General features: G+C 38.6%; 1 protein-coding gene across 7 annotated transcripts in view; it reads right to left on the reverse strand.

Moving 5' to 3' along the window:
* The window catches only part of LOC127661261 (ryanodine receptor 1-like), a 126,573-nt gene that overhangs the window by 42,156 nt on the left and 59,950 nt on the right, over window positions 1–24,467 (reverse strand). For 4 of the 7 annotated variants that reach the window (XM_052151894.1, XM_052151892.1, XM_052151891.1 and 1 more), the window contains exons 32-72: window positions 23,491–23,650; window positions 23,297–23,383; window positions 22,577–22,803; window positions 21,578–22,022; window positions 19,680–20,216; window positions 19,254–19,454; window positions 19,050–19,161; window positions 17,904–18,047; window positions 17,497–17,770; window positions 17,202–17,319; window positions 16,886–17,018; window positions 16,613–16,707; window positions 16,394–16,529; window positions 16,097–16,280; window positions 15,744–15,855; window positions 15,445–15,565; window positions 14,908–15,077; window positions 14,501–14,721; window positions 14,308–14,398; window positions 13,952–14,092; window positions 13,706–13,869; window positions 12,880–12,958; window positions 12,702–12,791; window positions 12,415–12,555; window positions 12,235–12,312; window positions 12,003–12,078; window positions 11,700–11,823; window positions 11,473–11,588; window positions 11,287–11,354; window positions 10,967–11,088; window positions 10,498–10,547; window positions 9,817–9,877; window positions 9,579–9,705; window positions 8,383–8,491; window positions 7,707–7,788; window positions 7,482–7,612; window positions 7,038–7,358; window positions 6,207–6,447; window positions 4,811–4,898; window positions 4,554–4,646; window positions 3,915–3,929 (exon numbers count right to left, since the gene is read on the reverse strand). In XM_052151894.1, the coding sequence (XP_052007854.1) occupies window positions 3,915–3,929; window positions 4,554–4,646; window positions 4,811–4,898; window positions 6,207–6,447; window positions 7,038–7,358; window positions 7,482–7,612; window positions 7,707–7,788; window positions 8,383–8,491; window positions 9,579–9,705; window positions 9,817–9,877; window positions 10,498–10,547; window positions 10,967–11,088; window positions 11,287–11,354; window positions 11,473–11,588; window positions 11,700–11,823; window positions 12,003–12,078; window positions 12,235–12,312; window positions 12,415–12,555; window positions 12,702–12,791; window positions 12,880–12,958; window positions 13,706–13,869; window positions 13,952–14,092; window positions 14,308–14,398; window positions 14,501–14,721; window positions 14,908–15,077; window positions 15,445–15,565; window positions 15,744–15,855; window positions 16,097–16,280; window positions 16,394–16,529; window positions 16,613–16,707; window positions 16,886–17,018; window positions 17,202–17,319; window positions 17,497–17,770; window positions 17,904–18,047; window positions 19,050–19,161; window positions 19,254–19,454; window positions 19,680–20,216; window positions 21,578–22,022; window positions 22,577–22,803; window positions 23,297–23,383; window positions 23,491–23,650 (6,085 nt within the window). The remainder of the gene's footprint in view (window positions 1–3,914; window positions 3,930–4,553; window positions 4,647–4,810; window positions 4,899–6,206; window positions 6,448–7,037; window positions 7,359–7,481; window positions 7,613–7,706; window positions 7,789–8,382; window positions 8,492–9,578; window positions 9,706–9,816; window positions 9,878–10,497; window positions 10,548–10,966; window positions 11,089–11,286; window positions 11,355–11,472; window positions 11,589–11,699; window positions 11,824–12,002; window positions 12,079–12,234; window positions 12,313–12,414; window positions 12,556–12,701; window positions 12,792–12,879; window positions 12,959–13,705; window positions 13,870–13,951; window positions 14,093–14,307; window positions 14,399–14,500; window positions 14,722–14,907; window positions 15,078–15,444; window positions 15,566–15,743; window positions 15,856–16,096; window positions 16,281–16,393; window positions 16,530–16,612; window positions 16,708–16,885; window positions 17,019–17,201; window positions 17,320–17,496; window positions 17,771–17,903; window positions 18,048–19,049; window positions 19,162–19,253; window positions 19,455–19,679; window positions 20,217–21,577; window positions 22,023–22,576; window positions 22,804–23,296; window positions 23,384–23,490; window positions 23,651–24,467) is intronic. The other 3 variants (XM_052151895.1, XM_052151893.1, XM_052151890.1) reach the window with 1 other exon arrangement.

The following is a 24,467-nucleotide window of genomic DNA, read 5'->3' on the forward strand; positions in this document are numbered from 1 at the left end:
TAAGTTTGTCATTAAAACTATTATTTATATTATCAAGCCGGATCTCGCCTCCTCCTTTCCATTGATCCCTTTACATATCATGCAGTATAATGTTTTTCATCATATTTTTGTCAACCGTAAGCTTTTATAAAATCATTTAATAATCATCATGATTCGTCTTTTTCGTCTTGTATTCGTTATTGTTGACAAAATCACTACTTTTTGTACTAAAAAGTAATTACATCATAGTAACTAACTACTTTGTAAATCGATTACACCCAAAAGTGCTCGATGATAGGGAAGAGTGGCTGAGGTTTACTTTTACCAAGGAATCAGGTAACCTGGTCATTTCCATCTGCTCTCATGCATTTATGCAGTACATTTTAGCATGGACTATTTAACTTATCTATCAAAATAGTGTGAAAGTAAATTGTGTAAATAATTACAAAATATGATATAACCCCTTTAAAAATGTGTTAAAGTTTTTAAAAAAGCAAGGGAAGATTTGCACTGGGAAAAAATAACTATGTATTACCGAGGAAAAAAAAAAGGGGAAAGGTACAAAGTAACAGCATGCTTCAAGGACAGGCAATAAACTCATACACTACAGCTACAGTTCAGATGCTACAGTTATTCAAAGTGCATTGCCTGCAACTGCAGCAAAAGTGCAGTATAAGTGTTATAAGTTGGTTTATTAGGAGATCCTTTAAACTACACATACAGCAGTCCCATTGTTAGTAATGCAATGTTGCCCACCCTCCAGCACAGCACACTAGAAAACAGCACTAGGCTATGGGTCCCTCTCCATCTCTCAGGGTGTACCCACACTAGGCGATCTATACCGTGCCCAGGGCACATTTGACCCCCAAAGTCCAGTTCATTTGACTAGTGTGATCACACCATACTGTGCCCGGGCACAGTACATTAAACCGTGCCTTGGCCCGCTTGAAGAGGTGGGCTCGGGTACGGTTCAGTTGGCTCAGGGATGGTACGCATCTAGTGTAACCACTAACCATGGCCGAGCACGGAACTCGAAACATGATGTCAATGAGGCAACTGTTCCATTTAACAAACATGCTGGCAATGGGATCACTTTGGTCTATGGTAGAGGTGTAGTGTTTACTAGAAATGTAAGCCGACGCGAGTATACAGCAACAAATCGATACAACTCAGACACATTTGGTACAATTCGTTACTAACTTCGTGCTCGTGGATACCAAAGAACCATTGAGCAATGTCATGACAAGCTGAAAAAACTGCTGGATCAGTGTCTGAAGGTAAATCTGGCAACTCATCGGTCGAAAAGGATAAATTCCACTGGTATGATGTTGTTGACAATTAGGTATGTAACAGGGCCATGTGTAACCTGCCCCAAACGATTCCACAAAGTAACATTAGAATGATGGACTCCATTGTGCTATCCGAGAGCGCTTTTCTTCAGGTTTTCTTCAAAACAAAAAGATGCATTGTAATGACGTGATCATGCTCAGGCCCGGAACGTTAAGTGCAATGTGAGTGTAGGCCAGTGGGGGAGTGGGGAGGGGGGATGGTTGGGCACGGTACAAGGCAACCGGGCCTAGTGTGAGTACGCCCTCAAACACACTCTCTGGATCTGTAGCTGTAAGAGTGTGAGAGGAGACAAAGGGTAGAAGAGAGGATAATCTGAATGAGATTATTTTGAATGAATGTGAGGCAGAGAGGGGAACCCATGATGAGGAGACAACAGATGATGCAACAGTAATTGCCATCTCACAGCACAGATGAGAGAGGTGGTATCCTGTATGAATAATAACATTTACCTAACAGGGACACAAACCTTTTAGGAAAGCGAGGAAGTCAGTTGGGTCTGCGTAACATGTCAATTAATATCATGTCAACAAAATGGACACAAATCCACAATCAAATTAAACTATAATATATGAAAGTTGCATGAAGTACTTTTTAGTACTATTGGATATATTACATGAAACAAAGGGAGGGAAATATTAGATGAGAGATGTAATGAGAACTGTTTCCCACTGGAAGAATGTCCCCTCCCTACATTCCCAATGATGAACACTGACAATGTGCTTTAATGTTTCCCTGAATTCTGTGAAGATTAGATGATGGGTAATGGTTTGATAATGAAGTATTAAGATAGCCCCTTGTGAGGGAGAATCACCACCAGAGCTTGTGGAGGAAAAAAGATCAAACATTAACAACAAACAGGAAAAAAGCAAGAAAAGAGAAAAATACAACTCTGCAAGAACTTGCAGCAGACAAACTCTATCAGAAGACACGTCAAACAAAATCACTGGCAGGGTGATGGAACTCAGATTCAGCGGGAGTTAACAGCCAGCTGAAGAGAGTGCCATGATCCTGACACTAAAGTTTAGAACTGAGGGCTTTCATCAAACAAGGTACAAACATACCTCACACACACACACTGGCAGTGAACTCGGCTTTGTACTCCATTAAGATTACATGACTAATGTGAAGTAAAATTTGTATAAGGTGAGTAGGGCTGCCCCCTAATAGTCGACCAAATATTAGTTGATGAGAAGAGTCTTGGTCGACCAAGTTTTGATTGGTCAGTTGGTCACGTTCAAACTGATGAACACCAGTAATACCGCTGGTTGGATGCTAGGTGGTACAATGGGGTAATTTTAGCTAAGCAGGGTTAGGGTTAAGCCTACACAATAAAGCAAGACCTTGATTTAAAACTTTAAACTTTGTATTTTATTTTGTATTTATTTTAACTAAATATTCAAATGAAACTGGAAAAAAATTAAGTGCAATTAAAAATGTGTGTTCAGCTTTTTGAAAGATTACTTTACAACCATGTGAAGGGCAACATCTCTCCAGCAAAGAACCTACACCATATTGGTCAGGTATTTAGTTGTCTGGGAAAATACATCAAGTGTGAGAATACATTTTGTTTTGTTCCCTCCTTCACGATATATATATATATATATAACTTAACTTTAATCAAATACATTTCTAAATAAAACATTTTAATCAAAATTTGCTACACTCATAGACGATACTGTTCTTGTAAAAATGTATTCAGAAGACAGACACAAAGAAAGAGTGAGAAGAGTGAGACTGCACGCCTCTGAACAAACCGCGTGTCATACATGCGCATAGACGGCTTTTCTGTTATCTGTTCTTAATAATATAAGAAATTGGCAAATTATTTGTACATTTAATTTGATAATAATAATAGCCTATTAATAATAATAATAATTTAATACATTAATGTAAAACAAGCCAAATATCTTCTTGACATCATCAAAAGCATCCGCTATTGGCGATCGCTCTGAGCATCATTGATCCCCGAGATCATCATCTGTTGGCACAACCCTAATGTGCATTTCTCGCTATAAATTAACAAAATGTTCAGACAGTCTCCTTGCTAGATTTTCCCGACACATTCAGAATCATTACCACTTTTGCTGGCGTCGCTGTGGCTCAGTTCATGCGTGTGCTTGTAAAATGTATATTTTAAAGGCTCATTATTATGGTTTAGTATTTTTCTGTAATGTAGAACAGTGTTAGCAATGTTACTTATAACATTCTTTCTTGAGTCCTGGAACTCAAACCATTTCTAATGCCCCCAAAAATATATATATTTAAGTAATTAAATTAATATCATAAACTTGTGGCAACTAGTCGACTAATGGCTTAAAATAACGACAACAAGTTAACTAGGAAAATCTTTGGTCGGGGGTAGCCCAAGAGGTGAGAGGTGAATTACTGACTTCTAAAGGCTTATGGGTAATGTTAGGTGAGGATATGTGTGAGTTTACATCACATATGTATAGGAATGTGTCTGCTAGTGTGTATGTGACTAAATGTTTCAGTTTGCCAGTGTGTATGAAGTTTGATGAAAAGCCTTAGCATTGTGCGCCATGCGATCAGCACAGCTTTTTTATCGTGCAGAAACTCGGTCTGACCTCTCCATCCCCTGTCTACAGGCCCCGAATCCACACAAAGACAGAACAGAGAGAAAGATAGCACTGTTAAGACTGCACAAAAAACCCATCAAAGATAGGACATCAAATCAAACTGTTGTCTTATGACTATATACACTTGAAAACCTGGAAAGTACATGGGGTCAGCAGTCTCCTGAAGGAATGAAATTCTAATTTTTAACAATAATTTGTAAAAAAAAAAAAACAATGCAATTTGATGAGATGGAACTGGTAAATGAAAGAACAAAACATTTCAAGTCAACATGACATCAAATATTGTGCCTATTTTATTTCTTAATACACATTCCTGGTCTTATTGTGCATGATTTATTCACACTGAATTTCACACTACTGCAAGCAAAAAAATTATCCTCATAATCAAAATGACTTGATTCACATCTGAATGACATTCCTTTTCAGCTGACGACAGAGTGTGCACTGTAACGGCCACTTTTCACAATTCAAACATTTCCCATTGGAAAATCGTCTTTCATGTTAAATATCCTGTTTCATTCAGAAATATGCCACTTTACATTGACTTTAAAGTTGTGATCATTTTAAAATGCCAATGCTGAGTGAGACCCTGTGTCTGTGCAGATTTTTAGTGGCAGTTAAACTCACCTTGCTCATCTTGCTTTTGCTGTCAGCAGTGAGGAAGGACATATTGTTAATCTCATTCATCACCACAAAGTTCTGCTCCTCACGCTTGAAGTTCTGTAGAGTGCCAAAATAACAGGAAGCATCATCACAGAAGGAAAGAGTTATTGGTTTGTTAAACCAATCAATGCTTTGAAGTGGATCACAAAAGAGTTGAAAGGGAATACCATAACATTTTTATGAAAGAGAGGAAGTTGAAAAGAAACAGATCTCAGACATACGTGAGATTTGGACCAGAAAATGAAGACCTCTCCAACCATCCTGAAGAGATCCTCAGCATCAGGGTCAGGACAGGTCAACCATCTCGCCCTTTTCAGAGAAACATTTCCAATAAAATCTTACTTACAGCCTACCACCGTGTCCTCACCACACGTGATGTGATAAGTGATGTGATGTAAAAAATTGTCTGTCGACACTGAACACAAACTGCTGTGCGATATAGCACAATTAGAACATATTTTATGTTTAATATATAGATGTTATGTTAATATGTTCGGTGGGATTTTAAACCAAGGAAATTCTACATAGGGGCTCAGCGTGATGCCACTGAATTAAAAACTAGCAAGAGACAAAATGCTCTGTTGCTTGTTAGTTGTCAGGTGTAGTATTTACTACTTTTAATGTAGTTTTGTATGGAAAAAACTAGGGCTGGGCAATATGGCCAAAAATATTATAAAAAATTGTTTTCATATTGTTCGATCTCGATATTCATCACAATATACATTTCACACCATTAATGGGGAGGAAATACACTTCACATTTGTTAGACCTAAAGAATAAATGTAAACATCACTTTTTATAAAATAAACCCCAGAGGGTAATCTACCTTTAACGTATAGTTTAGGATTTAATCCTACATAAGGAGTGTGTGACCTCTTTTCAATGAGTTTAATGAGACTTTCTTGTGACGCTCCACATTTCAGCTCAGTAGGTGGTGGTAATGCACCATAAGCTGGATTGCCAACCACAAATGAACATCACAAGAAAAAGAAACAAACTCATGCTAGTGACAGCACTATGAATCTTGAAAAACGTTTAACTAAATAGTACATAAATAAACAGCAATGGTGTTGATGTCAGAGTTGTTGTTGTGTTCAATCCATAGCTGTATTGCATTGTCAGTGCTGTCTTGTTCGGTACACAACAATATCATATTAGCCAGATAGCTAGCTACCATCTGCTGAGCCTCATTTCTGGTTTCCAAGACTGCAGGGCTATGTAGCCACAAGACAGTTATTACATCCTAACAGGCATATTCACGACTGTGATTCAGTTTGATAGTTGTGTGTATAACTTAGCCGAACTGCTTGTGTTTTTAGCGAGACATAAATGATCTGATATGTCTAGATGTAGAACATAGGTTAAATAATGTTTTATAAAGTTCATAAGCAATATTGAATATTCATCTTTTTAGATAAATATTGATATCAGGCCTAGCAAAAACTCACACGATGATTCATAAAATGTTTCCTTTGGTGTTCCACAGAAGAAAGCAAGTCATACAGGTTTAGAGCAACAGGAGGTTGAGTAAACAATAACAGAATTAAAATTTTTGTGTGATGTATTCCTTTAACCAGCAGTAAATGTTTACCTACTATGCATAAGTGCTGCAGTTACCTGTTGTTGTCCACATATCTGATGAGCAGCGGGTAAAGAGCATACAGATCCCTGCAGAGCACAGCAAATTCATCGCGAATGGTTCCCTCCTCACTGTCCACCTCCGTCTTCCCCTCCATACGCAGCTGCTCCTCTTCAGCCACCACCTTTCCGCTGCGCTTCTTCAGCTTCTCCATGGTGGGGATGAAGTGGGACTTGAGCATCTCTGGCTTTGCTCTGCTCACAATGGGCTGAGCAAATACTGGGGAGGAACATCAGGAGGAAGCATATGAAGTAAATGATCAGTATTGATTATTGATCAGTTATTTATTTTGTCATGCAGATCTGATGTGAAATTCTACTTCTTAAAAGATGGAGGGGATTACAGTGGTAACTCATAGTTAGGTACAATGTGAAGCAGACGCTGCGGATGCCTTAAAACAAGTACAATTTCAAAAACACATTGGCCTCGTTGCGTACTGCTGTTTTAAATCTGCAACAAAAGCAATATGATAAAAGACAATCAAATATTGAATAAAATATTCAATAAATAATTACATTTATTTACTAAAATATCATAATAAACCATTCTTCCATCAAGTAACATAGAGATGTCCATTAACCTGTAAGTAGGGTGTTTACAGTTGCCAAGCGATAAAGCAACTTGTGAATCAACTTAATATGAAAATCATGTGATGTGTGGTCACAGGTGTGTGAAATCAACTATTTTACAATGGTTTTGAATGTTGCTCATCTAGTCAACATTAAGAGCTAAAACTACTTGTTTTACAATACCAGTGCTTTATGAAGTTACCTAAAAACCTGCAGACTTCATGTTTAGTTTCCTCTCACCTGCCAGTCTCTTCATCCAGGAAGCTTCATCAATGCCCAGGTTATTGACGACAATCTTCATAATGCTGCCCAGCAGTTGGTTTAGTTGTTCAGAGGTGACATCAGTGCAAAGACAATCCTCCTGCTCAGGGAAGTTCTCTGAACCCCTCTCCCACCAGCGGGGCAGATAGTTACACAGCATGGGCAGGGTGATCTCAATTACATGTGGCATCTCTGTGTAACGGGCCCCAGATTCTGCCAGATGTCCGATTTCCTTCATCAACACGTCCAGCTCAGGGATGTCTAGACAAAGCTCCTGCACTTGACTGGGCAGACCCAGGACTAAAACATGAAGGATTAGGGGTTTAGGAAGCTATATCATCATTGATCTGAAAACTTCAGTAAATTATGACAAAATTGTTATTTCTAAGTGAAATTCCCTTTATTATATAGTTAACTACTGACTTGTTCTCTCTCGTGGGGTTTTGGTAGTGTACACAGAGTATGCGTTGAATTCATTGAGGTTGGGCTCCAGGAAAGCAACAGGCATGGCAGCGGCCAGATGAGCCAGACACTCTCCTAGAGCAGGTCTTTGGCTGTGTGACATCACAACATAATATTTATTAACACATAACACTCATTAACATCCTTTGAAAGAAAAAAACACAATACAGAGAGCAGTTTGCTTACTTCTCAGCATGAGGGGTCTTTACAGTGCCCAAGGAGTAGATGCTGCACATGATACGGTAACAGGATATCTGCAGATCATCCACTGAATGATGGAGGAGAAAGAGAAAAAAAAAAGAAAGACAATATGAGGTAGGAGATAGTCATCTGCCTTGACCCACGTGTCTATTACTATATGTATTTTTTCTTATTTTCATTCATGGCATTATTGTTCTTGTTTTACATCTTTTCTTTTAATAACTCCTATTTACATTAATTTAATTGTACACTATTTTATTTGATAATCCAACTTTTAATTGTTTACTCTTTTTATTATTGTTATTTTAATTATTTTTACTGCTTTGTCAGCACAGTTTTGACATGGCAATGTAGAACACCAAAGTGAATTAAATTCAATTTAATTCCTTTATATCAATCAATTAAATCAATTGTATGGTAATAAAACATGTATGTTACTTCTACTTTTATTATTTCTCCTTCTGTATATTCAGAGTATCTTTGTTATATTTCTGTATGCTTTGTGCTTTATCTTTATTTATCTGTTCTGAGTGTATTATATACATCCGCCACCTCACATTATTTATTTATTTATTTAGTTTTTGTTTTTTGTTTTTGTTTCACAACAATGACCCCTATCAAAATAAAATCCAAAACAAAATAATTTTTAAAATGAACTCACAGATGACATCATCTCCAAACTGATGTTGTGCGATGTGGTCAAACAGAGAGGTGAGCACTGGCAACAGAGCATTGGTGGTGTAGTTTATATTCTGAGATACACCTTTCACCTGTTAGAGAGAGAGACACAGTGTACATTTAGCAACTTTAACACAAAATTGAATTAAACACAATTGACTATTCGGATGCTCTGCTGGACATTTTAGTCAGAGGCACAGCTGTGTTGTTAAAGAGATGCACGCGAGGGAAACAAGCTGGCGCGCTGGTCAACATCCATCAGTGTGGCTTAAGAACAGCGCTGCCGAGTATTCATCTAGCGAATCTCCGCTCTCTTCCTAACAAAGCGGACGAACTACATCTCACCCATACAAACAAGGAGTTTTCAATCTCTGCTGCCTTGTGCTTCACATAAACCAGGCTGAGTGAAACCATTCCGGAGAGTGCGTTACAACTGCTGGGTTTTCAGCGGTTCAGAGTGGATCGCATCATGGATTTTACAGGGAAAACGAGAGGCAGTGGAACATGCTTTTACATCAATGAAAGTTTGTGTACAGATATAACAATGATAAAAAAGATGTCCTGTCCTAATTTGGAAGCACTCTTTATTAACTGTAAGCCTTTCTACTCGCCGCTGGAGTTCTGATGTTTTATTTATTCTGGTGAGTGTGTACATCCCGCCACAAACGTGCGTGAACGCAGCGCTACAACAGCTGGCAGATCAGATCACAGACATGGAACAACAATACACGGACAGTGCTACAGAGCACTGAGCACCAGAACGTCAGGCACAGGAACCGTTTTTTCCCTTAGGCAATCCATCTCATGAAGTGTTAAAATTGCCCCATTGAGCAATAATTAATGTGCAATACACAGCTTAGTCTATTTATATATATCCAAAATACCATACCTCTTCTGCCATTACATTCCCTTGCTTCTGTATATAACAGATTTTTATTTGTTTTTATATTTTATGTACATATATATATATATATATATATATATATATATATATATATATATATATATATATCATTTTCTACTCAATTATTATTTTTATTCTATTTTTTAAATCTTATTGCTGTATTGTTTGTACACTGAAAGCTCCTGTCACCAAGACAAATTCCTTGTATGTGTAAATTAAGGTCATTCTGATTAAAATGGAACATCTCAAAGAACAGGACTATTTTAACATCTGACCTGGTTTTTGGTGGACACCTTCCCCAGTTTGAGGTTCTCAACCATCTTCTCAATATCATCGGCAGCACTCTCAAAGAAAGAGCGCAGACCAGCCTTCACAATCTCAGGCCCAGATTTCATCACAGTCCTTAAAGAAAACGAGGACAGAGCAAAAGAAAAGATGGATGGATGCAAGGATTAAATCAACAGTGTAAACGTCAGTAAACACAGGAAATAGTAATGCGATTAAGAAATATACCTGGCATCCAGTGAACGGGAAAAGATATGAAGACAGTTGACCACTGCTGAGGCATCAGTGCCTGCGCACATACACACAAACATAGAGAGCATGACAATCACCTTAATGTTTGCACCTTGCAATACAATTAGCATTCTGACATACCTGTATTGCCCTAGTTTGAAAATCTTACAGAATTAGGACAGAGATTATTATGCTCTAATATGATACTGATATAAAATGAAGTAATATAATCACAGCCAAAGCAGATATTCTTCTCATATCTCATATGAAAATGGCTCTTACTGTAAGGTTAAGGAAAAAACAACTTAAGCAAACCACAGCCACTTAGACAGCAAGAAAGAAAGAAAAGAGAAAGAAAGAGATAAAGAGTGAATTATTTGCGGGTGGGTTGAAGAAAAAACAACATAAGCAAAGCAAACCTCAGCCACTTGGGGGAAAAAGAGAGAGAAAAGAAAGAAAGAAAGAAAGAAAGAAAGAAAGAAAGAAAGAAAGAAAGAAAGAAAGGAGGAAAGGAGGATAGCGAGAGGAGGGAAGCATGGAGGGAAAGACAAAAGAAAACTCAGAGCAAAAAAAAAACAACTATTAAGAATGAGTGTATGGATGGGTGTGAAATAAAGAAAAGGGGAATGAAGGTGAAACAATGAGATCTGGTATCAGGGCATCATGCAGGATTCTTACCAAAGAGGGAAACCCTGTGTCTCACCAGACCGGCCAACTTACAGAAGATACTGAGGCAAGACAAGAGTGAGAATAAAAGAGACAGAGAGAGAGAGAAAGGCAGATAAGACAGAAAGAGGGTTGGAGGGTTGAGAAAGAGAAGGTGTGGAGAGGAATGAAAAGGTGAGGTTAAGATGGTGGAAAAGCAGGTGCAAAACAATGTGGTCCAGAGAAGATAAATATAAAAAATGACAAAAGGATGAGGGGACCCATGAAAATACTCCAGGAAGGGGAAGAGAGAGAGAACCCAAGGCAAGAAGTGTGAGGAGCAGGAAGGACAACATCAAATGTATTTTCTAGAATAACTAAGATCACTTGCAAAGTCTGAATTCTTTAAGGCGCAAAAAACTGAGAATATATTTGTTTGTGTTACATAATAAAACAAACTAAGTATAATGGAAATCTGTAGCTTAATGTAGATCTTAATTACCTAGCAATCATCTCTTTCTCCTTGTTGGATGCATGGCCACCACTGCCTAGAACTTTAGCAGGTGTGGACAGGAAATAAAGGCAGTGATTCTTAAAGTATTGGTTTATCAATGGAAGCAGAATCTACAGAAAGACATAAAAAAGAGACGGTAAAAGAGGGACTTTTATATCCAGAAATAAAAATGACTTAAATTAAAATGTATTAATTTGAAACTTGAAAGCTCCTTAAATGGTGCAACCCACCTGTGTTTAACAAATAATTCTCACTGTGATATAAGTCTTGTTTAGCATGCACGAGTACACCAGTCAAAGGGGACTCACCTTGGCAAAGAATTTAATCTCCTGTTCGTGAGGGGATTTCTCAACTCTTCCACTGCTCACAACGGCCTCTAGAGTAACAAACACATGGAACACATGCTTGTCAATCAAAAACAACTGCAACAAGTGCTATATAAAATCGGCAATGCTTTGGATCTAAGAAATGACTGCTATAGTATGAATGTATACCAAGATGAGCAATAAACTCTTGCGCAATCTCCATCCACTTCAACAGCTTCTGTAGGAACCCATAAGCAAAGCGCTTCTCAATGGAGGAAATTTCCTGCTCCATGTCCTTCAAACCTCTGGAGAAGAACAAAAGAGCAGTAATGAGACATAATACAATGTAACTGTATGAACAGGTCTCTTTTGTCCACCTTTTTACATCACTAGATTGTTATTTATCAGTTGGGAACCTGGTGACAGCAAATCCATTGAACTGGAGGAATTTGAGCAGGTCTTGGGCTTTCTCTCTGTCCCTTGTCTTCTCCTTGGCTGTCAACGTGTCATATGGTACCAGCAAAGGGTGGGTACCACCACCTACATTGTGAATACAAAAACCACAAGAAACAAGGAGACACTCCATGGTTTAACATGGTTTGTCTTACAAACAATATATATATATAATATATATAATATAACAACATTTTTAAATGTTATGCATTAGGGGTGTCAAGCCCATGCAGATCACACATTGCATATAAATAATGAGATCATACCCTTGGCTTGCAGTTCCATCTTCTTTTTGCGGCCCCATGTGTTGTGGTAATTCTCAGCGAGCTGCTCTGCCATAGACTATGGACAGAAACATAAAGTAATTCATTACCCTGCTAAAAAGACCAGTTTACACCAGAACGAACTTCCATGCTGGTTGGTTTATGCTGGTTTGGTGCTGGTCTACCTGGTCAACCAGGATCTAAAGAAGGTACTTCAATACAATAAATTATATACCTGTAGCTCTCTGGACAAGGCCATGTTTACAATATCTACTGGCTGGGGAGAGTATCCCTGGCTGGGGTCATAGGTGGCCTGCAGGAGACAGATATATTTGTACACATTGTGTTCATCAAACATATGAATTACATCTTCTTTCTTACACCTCATTTTGAATTTCCCTCATCCCTCTTTTACCTGAGCAGTCTGGGAGATCTTCCTGGTGGCCTTCACCTCGGTTTTCTCAGTCTCTCCATCTCTGGCTTTCTCCAGAGTCCATTCCCAAGCCAGCATGGCCTTGATGGACTCTTTAATGGGCCAGCGATAGATCTCCTTATCCTAGAGACAGATAAAATGAGATAGAGGTTGACATCCATTCTTTCCTTAGGATTCTCACACTAAACAATGGTGTATACGAAGCAGACAGACATTAATAAAGGAAAGGAATAGCTTGTGAACAGCATATGTCATAGATATATTCAGACCTTCTCTGAGAAAGTCTTGTATGGCCGCAGCATGTGATGGGTTTTGGCATTCTCATCTAGAACCTCTCCATATGTCCAGTTGTTTTGGATCTGGAAGAAGAAAGCAAAACTTATAAGCCTATTGCCAAACCTACAATGCTTTATCCATTCAGAAATGAGCAAGAGCGCTGATACTAACCTTCTCAAATGCCCACTTATCATGCGTGTGCTCAGCATATTTGTTAATGAAGGCATCCAGCCTCTCAGGGATGATGGTGCTGTAAAGAACCAAAAAGAAAATATAATAAGACGAGGAGATATTTCAATGTTGTTCACTTTTGATTCCCTTATAATGATTGCTTGTGTTACACTAACTGTGGTAAAACATACACAATGAAAGATGCAAAAGAAAAATGATGTACTGCGACTGATATTTGTTAAGTCTAAACTACTAAATAGGGTCTGGTATTGATACAGATTTCATTATTCAATCCGATTCCGATTCCCAAGCTATTGATTCCATTTGATTTCTTATTTTGATTCGCTTCAATAATGATTCATATGGGTATATTTTAGTTATAATGTTTATCTATTGCTTAAATATGAAAGAAAGTCTCTCCCAGATAATGCAGGTAATTATATAGGGAATCTTCTAACTAGGTACTGTATATTATGAAAATTGAAATGATAATAATAAAATGTTTTAAGAAAACTGGCACTTCTATAAAGAGTGTCTGTAAATGAGCGCAAGTTAATGAGAGAGACATGAATAATCTCATACCTGCTATGCGTTATTGGCATTTAAAAAGTACTGGTGAGTGAAATCTAAACATAATATACATTTTAGTCACATAGCGTGAAATTTGGTTGCAAATGCGAGTGATTTTCTCTCATTGTAGGAGAGGGTTGCACATAGAGTAAAAATAGATTTAAGAATCGATATCATTCAAATGAAGATCGCGATGCATTGAAAAATCTATATTTTTACCCACCCCTACTGGTTGATTTCTCTATTTTTCACTTACTTGGTTGTCTCCACTGGTTTGGGATCAAAGTTGCCCTCAGCATCTACAGATGCTTTCTTCTCAGTCATGGATGAATAGCTAGCATCTACATAGTCTGGAGGAATGGCACCAGCAATGGCACATATACAGGGCATGGCGATCTTAAACAGCTCGGCATCGAATTTCTGGAGTAATGAGATGGAAAGTAAGTGTATATGCATGTTCCAATTAGAATTCCTCCATTAAGAGTATTTATGTTTGTCACACCTTGTGTGCCAGGGACTCAAAGATGCCCCAGAAGAGTTTCCGAGAGAGATGCAGCTCCTCTTCTGATGTGACTCCAAAGTTTGCCCATCCATTAGGCAGACAATAATACTTCCAGCAACGCTCATAGTGATTGGTCAGCAACTAAATAGAGTAAGAACAACTAAACTAAAGCACACAGGCACAAAAATATGATGGAACCAAAAACTAAGCATATCTAATTATAGTAGGGTAACTTTGGGTAATCTGGGACACTGGATAATGTGGAATATATTAGCTCTGTTGTGTAAATTCATGCTCCATTACAAGCAATATGTTAGAAGCTAGTTCACCCAAAATGTTTTATTATACTCTTATACCTTGAGGGGCATCTTGGCATACTCGTTTAGGATTGGCACATCAAACACCAGCCTCCTCAACAGATGCTGCAACATAGATGGTCGCAAATACCTAAAAATACACAAGCATCATTATGTTTAAAATACTGTATAATAAGTTTAAGAAAATTAGCTTGTCTATTTTGAGCACTGATGTCAAGAAGGAATTACTTACTTGACAAGAGACATGAGGCAGTCTTCGATGACATCTCTTTGAGCTTTGGTAAGAGCACGGCCACGGGACAGCCTATAGATAGTGTGCAACATAGAGTCGATCATAATGGCACGGTGGTCTGTGCCAGCATACAGTGGGGCACACTTAGTGAGCAGAGGTAGCACAGCTGAGCACAGGTAACGGTTCAGAGCCAGTGCCATCTCTGTGGTGCTGAATGCTACCTGGAGGAACATAAGCAATAACACAGATTATTATTAAATTTTTCAACTATATTTAGTTTTGTACATTTTAGAAGAATTATCATGGTGCGTTTAAATTACAACAGTATACTGTATGTACTACAACATAATGACAACAAGCAAATTATGAAATGTAAAGAAATATATTTGGCAGTCTTAAGAGCTCACCGTATCCAGAGAGGCTGCAGCTCTCATATCGGGCAGGAAGCCGACCTCCAGCACATGCAACAGGAAGTCCTGGTTATCAATTCCGTACACTCTGTCCAGGAAAAGCACCATGGAGGCTTTGTGGTCTGGCACAAAACTCGCTGACATTTTCGGCTCAATGATCTGACCATCTATCAAAAAAGAAGAGTTGAGTCAGGGCTCTACAGTGTGACCATTTCATTTGCATTTGATATAACACAGATTAAACTTGTGTATAGTTTACGTGTGCATCAAAGAAATTATACTGTTACCATTATAACTAAAATTAGCATATTGGTTTACATGTAAACGTGCTCAGTATATTTTTAGTTTATTAGATGCACATAAAGGGGATCAGTCAAGGATGATGTTGTCTTGTGTAATCTATATGGTTAAAACAAAAATAACTTGAAAGACTTATCAGAATGTGTCTAATGTCCTTGTGCATGTGCATTCTCTATTGTATACACATGATGGATTTTACTCATCTATTTAAAATAAATGTTCTCACAAATGTACCTTTGCCAAAGGTGGGGATCTGAACAGGTAAGCTGATGACTCCCACTAGATCTTCAATGGGCACCAGAGACCTCAAAATGGCTCTGATTCTCAAAGCTTCACCTTTGCCTGCTTGGATCAACTTTGGAGAAAGAACAGGTATAAATTTAAAGATCAGCTTTTGTTCAGTCCATATTTATTAAGTAAAAACATAATTTGACAATAAATATTACATATTCAGTGAATCATAGATAATGTATTTAGGAGGTGTGATGGGGGCACATTAAGCATAAATTTGTGAAGTGTAAATTGCTACTCACATGCATCTCAGGGGCACAGCGACCCAACAAGTCAATAAGGGCTGAGTAAAATGACATGACAGCATTCCCAAGATGCATTCTGTTCTCCTCATGTTGCTCCTCCCCTCCAAACCTGTGAATCAATCACACGGGGCAAAAATGAGAACAGAATTACCTAAGTGTTAAAATTAATATGCAGTTGCCGTAACAGGAGAACAATTAGTGATATTACAAAAGTAAGCACCTTCAATGTACATATATACCTGGACAAAGGTTCAATGTTTAATACTGAAAGCTATGTATGAATTAAACTGAAAAGTATGCGCATAGTAAAATTCAAATTTTCGCACAGTTTATTCATTGCAATGACTTACATGAAACGTCTGTCCTTTTTAGGAGTCGGCCCATCTCTGGCAGGGTCTTCAGAGATCTTAATAGCCTCCTCAATGGCAGCTAACAGACCTGCACCACCCTCTCCCCTCAAGGCGGGACCGAAGCACTCAGGCCGACGAATCAACAGACGAACAACCACATTGGCGTTCTCCTCTACGCTCTCACCTGCAGAGGGAGACAGAGAGGCAATCACAGATATGGTCACAAAACAAAATTAACTACAAAGTACTCCAAAAAGATGAGTCATACAGAGATAGAATTAAGCTGAACATGCTGACCATTAACAAACACAGCAAAGCGCAGGAAGTCCAAGTATCTCTCTCCTCCACATGGATTCCATCCTATGTCAGGGTAGCCTTTAGAAAGAAGCATGGGACACATTCGCAGGCCGCAGCCAGCCAGGTACGTCACTACCTGTGTAGCAGTAATGTTTATGTGATGTTAAAAAATTTTACCAGAATATCATCCACTACAAAAAACAAAGTTCATTGCACTACCATCTCGAGGTCTTGTTCTTGTAGAGCCAGGGCCAGCTCATTGTTGTCAATGCAGGATGCAGCAGCAACATCAAGAGGTGTGGATCCACGCATCCCTACATATCAAAGAAAAGAGAAAAACAGGCCCTGCTTGTAAATATCCTTGGTCCACTTTTACTCTAGTCTGATTTGTAGTGATGTCTTTGTATTTCAAAATAAGAACTATATTTAGACTTCAACAGTATCAACCATTGCTTAATATTCACAGTAAATGAGGGGTACAAAAGGACTGACCTAGTCCAATACCACTGTTCTGCAGGAGGTATGAGAGATGGTCAAACATGGATCTCTGGTTCTGACGGCTGATCCTACAGAAGTAGCACAGGAAGCGACAGCAATTGGTCACCATTTGCGGGAATCGAATTTCCTAAAGACAAAAAAAATACAAATTTAAAATGATATAATTTACCAGACAGAGATTACATCTGTTTCAACTGTTCTTTAAATGTCATTTCAGATATATACTGTATATGACATTTTAGATCTTATTTAAAAGGCTGAGTTGGATACTCGTCACAATATTCAGTATATAACATAAACACATGTATACCTTAGAGTCTCCACCACCTCCTAGCACGTTTACCATGACCTCCATGACTGTCTCATGCATGCCCAGGGCTCGCATCAGATTGGGGTGCTGGTAAAACACTTTGTTGTTCATAATGTTCCTACAGAGTTAGGCAATAAGAATATTAAATATCACATTGCAGGTGAACAGAAATTATTCTAGAAGCTTTTGTAAAAAGGCAACAAACAAAACTTTTTATATGATGACCTTCAGTACTAATCCCTTGATGTCTATGCTCAATATTCTAAATCATTTCAAAATAATTTCAAGTACAAACCCAATGCTCTGGATCATTAGCCTCTCCTCTTCTGGGCCCATCTGGACGATGAGCAGGGAGCGGATCTGCCCCAGGCACTCTAGCATATCCATGGTGTCCTGTATAGACACAGCGTTAATGGCATAGGCCTTAGGCAGTGCGCGGATCAACTCTCCCAGAGCATCATATTGGCGGTGGAGAAGACTGAACATCAGTCGCACAAGCTCAGGGTTCTGAATGAAGGATTCCTGAGCCCAGTGAATCATAGTGTGTGATATCAACTCCTGTAACGTGCCTGAAGGGTAGAGTTTTCGATAAATGTTAAAGTACTAAAAGAAATAAACAACTTTGTGAAAAGAAAACACTGATCAATATGAGAGGAAAGCAGTTAACAATCTTCTGGGGGCTGCATAACTACTTTTACTTACTAGGTTTGGGTTGTTCCTCTGGTTCTGGCTCCTCTTCCTCATTTTTCTTCCTGATGTTCTTGACCTTCTCCACCAGACCGAGCAGTCTTCCTCTGAGAGATGTGTCCACTTCTTTCTCCTCCTCTTCTTCTTCAACATGGACACCTGATGTACAGAAACAAACATTGGTAAGAACAGTGGAAATGTTAAAGGGATAATTCATCCAAAAATTTAAATTGTCTAATTTACACACCCTCATGCCATCCTAGCTGTATATTTATTACTTCTGGTGAACACAAATTAATATTTTTGAAGAATATTTCAGCTCTGTTGGTCCTCACAATGCAAGTGAATGGTCACCAATATTTTGATGCACATAAAGGCAGCATAAAAAATATCCATTTGACTTCTGTGGTTAAACCTACAGTATATCTTTAGAAGCTATATAGCCGGTGTGGGTGAAAAACAGATCAATATTTAAATCCTTTTTATACTATAAATTACCCTCCCTGCCCAGTAGATGACGATACGTATGAAGATTGCAAATCGCCAAAGAAGAATGTGAAAGTGGAAATTTATAGTAAATAAGGACTTAAATATTTATCCATTTCTTACCCACACCTATTAAATCTCTTCTGAAGTCTTTATATGCTTTTGGACTTTCAAAGTTTTTGGTACCCATTCACTTGCATTGTATGGACCAACAGAGCTGAGAAATTCTTTTAAAAATCTTTGTTTGTGTTCAGCAGAAGAAAGTAATTCACATCTGGGATGGTATGAGGGTGAATAAATTATGAGAGTATTTTCATCTTCATTATATTCACATAAAGTCAAAATGTCTTCTGAAAGTAGTGAAAAACAAAAACCTTTGGAATATGCACTTCAATATTTTATTGTATTAAACACATGTGTAACTCTCTCAAAATGCATGATTTTGGAGAAACAAAATGGGAAAAATTATATTTTTGTTTTGAAAAATAACCATTAAGTTTTTTTCCCTTTTGAGATTTAATAATTTGTGCATCAAAGGCTTAAATCTTTAGAAAAAAGAAAAGGATGCATTAACTGATAAAGAATTTGATCACAGGGTTTTTAAGCAACATTATATATGTTAGTGCTTAGGGGTTGCAATGTGGTTGTACAGTTTGTGAGATGTTTTGAACTGACCGCAGTGATTCAGGAGGTCAGTATGGAAAACCTGGAGGGTTTCACGCACTTCCTCAGGCACTGGGCAGTCCTCGTCCTCTGGGCAGTGCTTGAAGTTTGTCAACAGGTAAACCTACATACACACACGAGCATATAAAAACACTAATCAGTCTTCCTGAAAGCAGTTTTAAATGTGGGTTTAAAGAAGAACAGTGGGTATTGTACCTGTTCCTGAGGAGGGGAGCGGAACTCTCGGGTCCTGCGAGCAGTTTCTGCGGCGGACATTGTAAATGCTTTCATTAGCGTGCCATATCTTTCACGCTGGTTTAATTGGATCTGCTGTACGAAGTTATTGGAGAATGCCAAAATAGCCTCAACTCTGTGTCTGAGCTCACAGTCACAGAAATACTGTAGTAGCGTACACATCTTAAAACAGGGAGATAGACAGAGACATAATGTAAGAAATAAATACGTTTATAAAATAAAGAATAAACTGAGAATTAAAAGATTTAAAAAAAAAGTAGTAAAATTGGAATTGTATTGCTTTTACGGTTTTCCCAATCCAACTTTCTGATTCAATAGAAAATACATGAAAGACATGAAAGAAAGACATGAAAGAAAACTTTGTTTAATGAGGTCTATGAAACTTACCTGCAGTTTTACAGACTCTGGAAGCTTCATTTGGAGCAGCCCCTCCTCTGGTGCTTCCTCTTCCTCCTCTTTGGCTTCCTCTCCTACTTCTTCTGCCTCCTTCTCTTCCTCTGCTTTTTCTCCAGCCACCTTCTCTCCTTCCTCCTCCTCCTCCTCCACTGCCTTCTCAACCCCTTCTCCTTCCTCTCCCTCCTTCTTTAGGGCTTTTAGCTCCTCCTCCTCTTCCCCTAGTCCTTCATCCACTGCTTCTTCTCCTTCTGCCATCTCTTCTTTCTCTTTCACCTCCTCTCCCTCTTCCTTGAGAGCAGCGTTCTCACCTGCCTCCTCCTCTTTCTTTCCGAACACACTAGGGTCAATCATCTTGAGGATATGCTTGACGTCATCATCGTTGAAAATGCCCATAATGAGGAGGGTGCTGATTAGTTTGAGGATGGGAACGAAGTGGAACTCAACGCTGCCCCCTACAGGGTCGCGCATAGCCTGACTGCCGTCCAACACAGCTTCAGTCAGCATGCTCAGAGCTTTTGTCTTAAGCTCCTGCAAGGGCAAACAATGCACAGATATTAACAGAAACATAGTTTTGTACTCATCCATCTAACCATCATTCCTTCCATTCATCTATCATCTTTGTCTGTATCAAATACACTTTGTGACTGTCAATCAATTAAACATTTTTATTAGAATGAATTACATGATGTACTGATAACTGAATTGAATTAATCAGAATGTATTGCATATACTGTATCAATAATTGCTGAGAAAAGCTCCCAAACTGAATATAATTCAAAGAAATTACATTATTGCAGCAGACGAGTTAAATTAGTTAAGATGAAGTGGTTTTACAAGTCTACACTCACTGAGCACTTTATTAGGAACACTATGGTCCTAAAATAGTGACCGACGTGGTTTTCTGCTGTTGTATCCCATCCACCTCAAGGTTCAACGTATTGTGCATTCTGAGATGCTATTCTGCTCACTACAATTGTACAAAGTATTTATCTGAATTACCGTAACCTTTTTGTCAGCTCGAATCAGTCTGGGCTGCATTTCCCTAAAGCATCATAAGCCCAAGTAGAATGTAGAATCCACTGGCGCCAATGGTCTCTTTGATCAACTTAAGCTTGCAATGCTTTTGGAAAAAGCAACCTGGCCATTCTCCATTGACCTCCGTCATCAACAAGATGTTTCCATATGCAGAATTGCCACTCACTGGATGCTTTTTGTTTTTGGCACCATTATGAGTAAACTCTAGAGACTGAAAATCCCAGGATATCAGCATTTACAAAAATACTCAAACCAGCCCATCTGGAACCAACAATCATGCTATGGTCAAAATCACTGAGATCAAAATTTTCCCCATTCTGATGGTTGATGTGAACATTACCTGAATTGTATCTGAATGATTTTATGCATTGTACTGCTGCCACATGTTTGGTTGATTAGATAATCACATGAATAAGTAGGTATATAGGATTTCCTAATAAAGTGTGGTTAAGAACTAATTTGAAATTGCACCTTGAGACCATTGTATTGCACATTCTGCATTGCACTTTGTCTAGCAGTTTTTCACCACAAGAGTCCAGGTAAATAGCTCCTTACTCATTTGTGCTCTTAGTAAGTGTGCTTTAGTGAGGCATGTTCCCTATAGTGGTATCTGGAGCTTTGATGATTGCAGAAAATGCATAATTTGCTTTGCATTTAGTTGGCACAAGCTTGAATTGCTCTGATGGTTGGAAAAATCCTTATTATACAATAAGGGGGCATTCATTTTAAATGTACATCAATTTTGTATTAATACATTTATTTTGTAACATGTTCTTTTTCATAATGAATAGTTCAAAATTAATGTGTTAAATTGTCAGCCCAATACACAAGTGTACATAAATGCATCATTGTACCTGCAGTGGGATAATGGGGCTAAGGGTGTACAGGTCTGGGTCAGTGCCCACAAAGTTGATGTTGGAGAAGTGTAGCTTGGGTCTGAGGCAGGTAGTGAGGCCTACACCAGGCAGGTCATGAGCTGCCTCTGCATCTGGGAAAAGTTTAATACTGAGGGTCTCTGCCGACATGGGTATGATGAACTCCCGGTTGGTTCCCAAGCGATTCCGTTTGGCTGACTCTAGGTGGATACTGATGAGAAGGTCGTAGTAGCCACTGCGGAGTGGGCCAGGCAGGTAGGTGTTCTCAATAGCGTAGAAGAGCTGTGATTCGTCCACATGACTGCAAAGAGCATGGGCCACACGATTGTTGCCCAATGCACACACGGCACAGTAAAGCATCAGAGTATGATAATGAAATTTCAGCAGGTCATGCCGCTCCGACAGTTCTAGGATATCAATACACCTGCATATGAAAGAGAAACCATATGTCAGAAAATACAAAATAACAAAATTCTTACATTTCTACTTGTGTGATGCTTTCCTGTGCTGAAGTTGCCACCACGATGCTAGGGTGTTGTGGGTGGTTGCTAAAGCATTGCTTAAGTATGTGGTTGCTAGGGTGTTGCAAGAGGTTTTTAGCACATTGGTTGCAGTTGCTAGGTCCTTTCTAGGTGGTTACTAAGGTGTTTTGGTTGGTTGCTTACTGGGCAAAAGGGCCCACTCCCGAGCATTTATGATATTCTGGTCCCTATAATAAATATCGCTTATGTTCCTCCTTCAATGCAAGTCCATAAGATTTGTATGCTGTTTTATCATTCGCCAGGTGAAAATCTCAAGTCTGATCACTTAGAAAGCACACCTCACCTCAAAAATCACATGATTTAGGGTAAAAAAAATACAAATAATAATCCTAAGTATGAGCAATGATAATTGTGATGCTTGCCTTACCATGCACTGTATAAATATAAGTCTGTATAAAGGTGAGATCTTAGATGATCTATTCTTAACTTCCCCTACCTGTTCTCTTCAGGTATATGCAGAGCCATCATGGTGAGAGGCTCAGTACATTCCACCATCCAGCCATGCCTCTCACTGACCCGCCCAACTTCTGGTTTCAGGAAATGGTTGGGCATCCTGCTCCAGATCACTGGGGTCAGCATCTCCACATCCAGCCGAGGTGGACACTGAGGCACCGGGTTCTTACGTTCACTATGGAACATGGCAGCTGAAAGAGGCATGATATTCTAAAGAACAAAGAAAGTAAAAGGATGTTTAGTTAAAGAGATAGTTAAATCAAAATGAAAATTCCATCATAATTTACTTACCCTAATGTCTCTCCAAACCAGTATGACTAAATAATTTTTTTTATTAAAAGTTAAAAGAGGTAATTAATTATTTGTTTTGTGAGTAATTAATGACTCAAATTGTGTTCTGTTTATTAGACAAAGTGATTGTATCCCTTTAGAAGACTGAAATATAGTTGTGTCATTTACTTTTATTGTGGTTTTATAGTTTTTGTCCTTTATCGAGCTTGACAAACTGGAGTCATTATTTACTTGCATTATATGGTAAATAAACCCTGTGAAGTCATTTTGAAGAATTCACCTTTTGTGTTCCACGGAAGAAAGTCATACCAGTTTGGAGCAACATAAGGGTGAGTAAATAATGACCAAAGTGACTTCACTAGATTTGAGCAGCTTAAGTATTTCATGTGAATAGTTAGAAGATAGGGCTGACCTTGAGTTTTCCCAGCTCCAGTTGCAACATGTTCTGGCTTGCCGGCAGTACAAACACAGCTGGGAAGAGTTTTGAGTTGGGCTCCACCTGAGAGAACATACATCCAATGTACATGAGCTCAAAAACACCCCTTAAACAGTTAATACATTTATCACATGGAGCTGAGAGCCTCCACTTACATTACCTGAACTTACCTGATAGAAAGTGTTGACCTCCTTCCCATTGGCTGTGAAAGTCATGAGACCTGTTGCTAGGTCAATCAAGCAACCAATCACTTGATCCTCCTGGCTGAACTTCTGTTGAGAGTTGCTAAACTCTCCTCCCCACACCATGTAACAGTTACTCCTCCTTATACTGATAGAGAAACAGAATATCAATAGTGACATACTCATGAGTGATGAATAAACACAAATTTGCATAGATAATCAAAGATAGGTAAACAACAACCACTGCATAGCTTTGGATGTGTGTTGTTGATTCATAATACTCTAAGGCTACATACACACCGCAAAACTTTGGGGTTGACACAGGTCTGATACTGATGTTTAGGCTTTGTCTTGATCAGGTTTATTCCATTTCATTCCATAACTATATAAGAAAGGCGAGGCTTCCTGGTCACCTCTGTGACTTGTCTAGCATTGGACAGACGTGGTGTAATTAAATGCTTCCATGATTGGTCACGCCCAAGGCGTATCCCATATTGGGATACACTCCAATTATTAGATGATTGTAACCCTAATGATTTTAATTATTATTAGGGTTACATACTGTACATAGCCTAGCATTTTTTGCAAACCTTAATTGCTGTGGTTGTTAATACACCACGGTTGCAACATCTAGTGGTTTAGTTCGGTCCAGCACACTACACAGATTTTATGTAAATGCAGTTCACTGCCTGCATTTTTCTGGATTGAATGTAGTTGTCACTCCTCTTAATAACAAAACTCAGTGTGTATAGAAAAGGATTAAGCACTCAGAAGAGGAGTGACAACCTTATTTAGTAGCAGTGTGTATGTGGCCTAACTGAACTGAAATGAAAGCTGTTTGGCATTACAACTTTGCAGTTTCAGAGGGAAAAGTTCCTTATGGTGAAAACAACTTTTCCTTTCTTTTCACTCCCAACAGATTCTGATGGTGACGAAACTGAGCCAACATGGCACTGCTATCACCA

Source organism: Xyrauchen texanus, chromosome 21 (genome assembly GCF_025860055.1).
Source record: "Xyrauchen texanus isolate HMW12.3.18 chromosome 21, RBS_HiC_50CHRs, whole genome shotgun sequence".
Classification (NCBI taxonomy): domain Eukaryota; kingdom Metazoa; phylum Chordata; class Actinopteri; order Cypriniformes; family Catostomidae; genus Xyrauchen; species Xyrauchen texanus.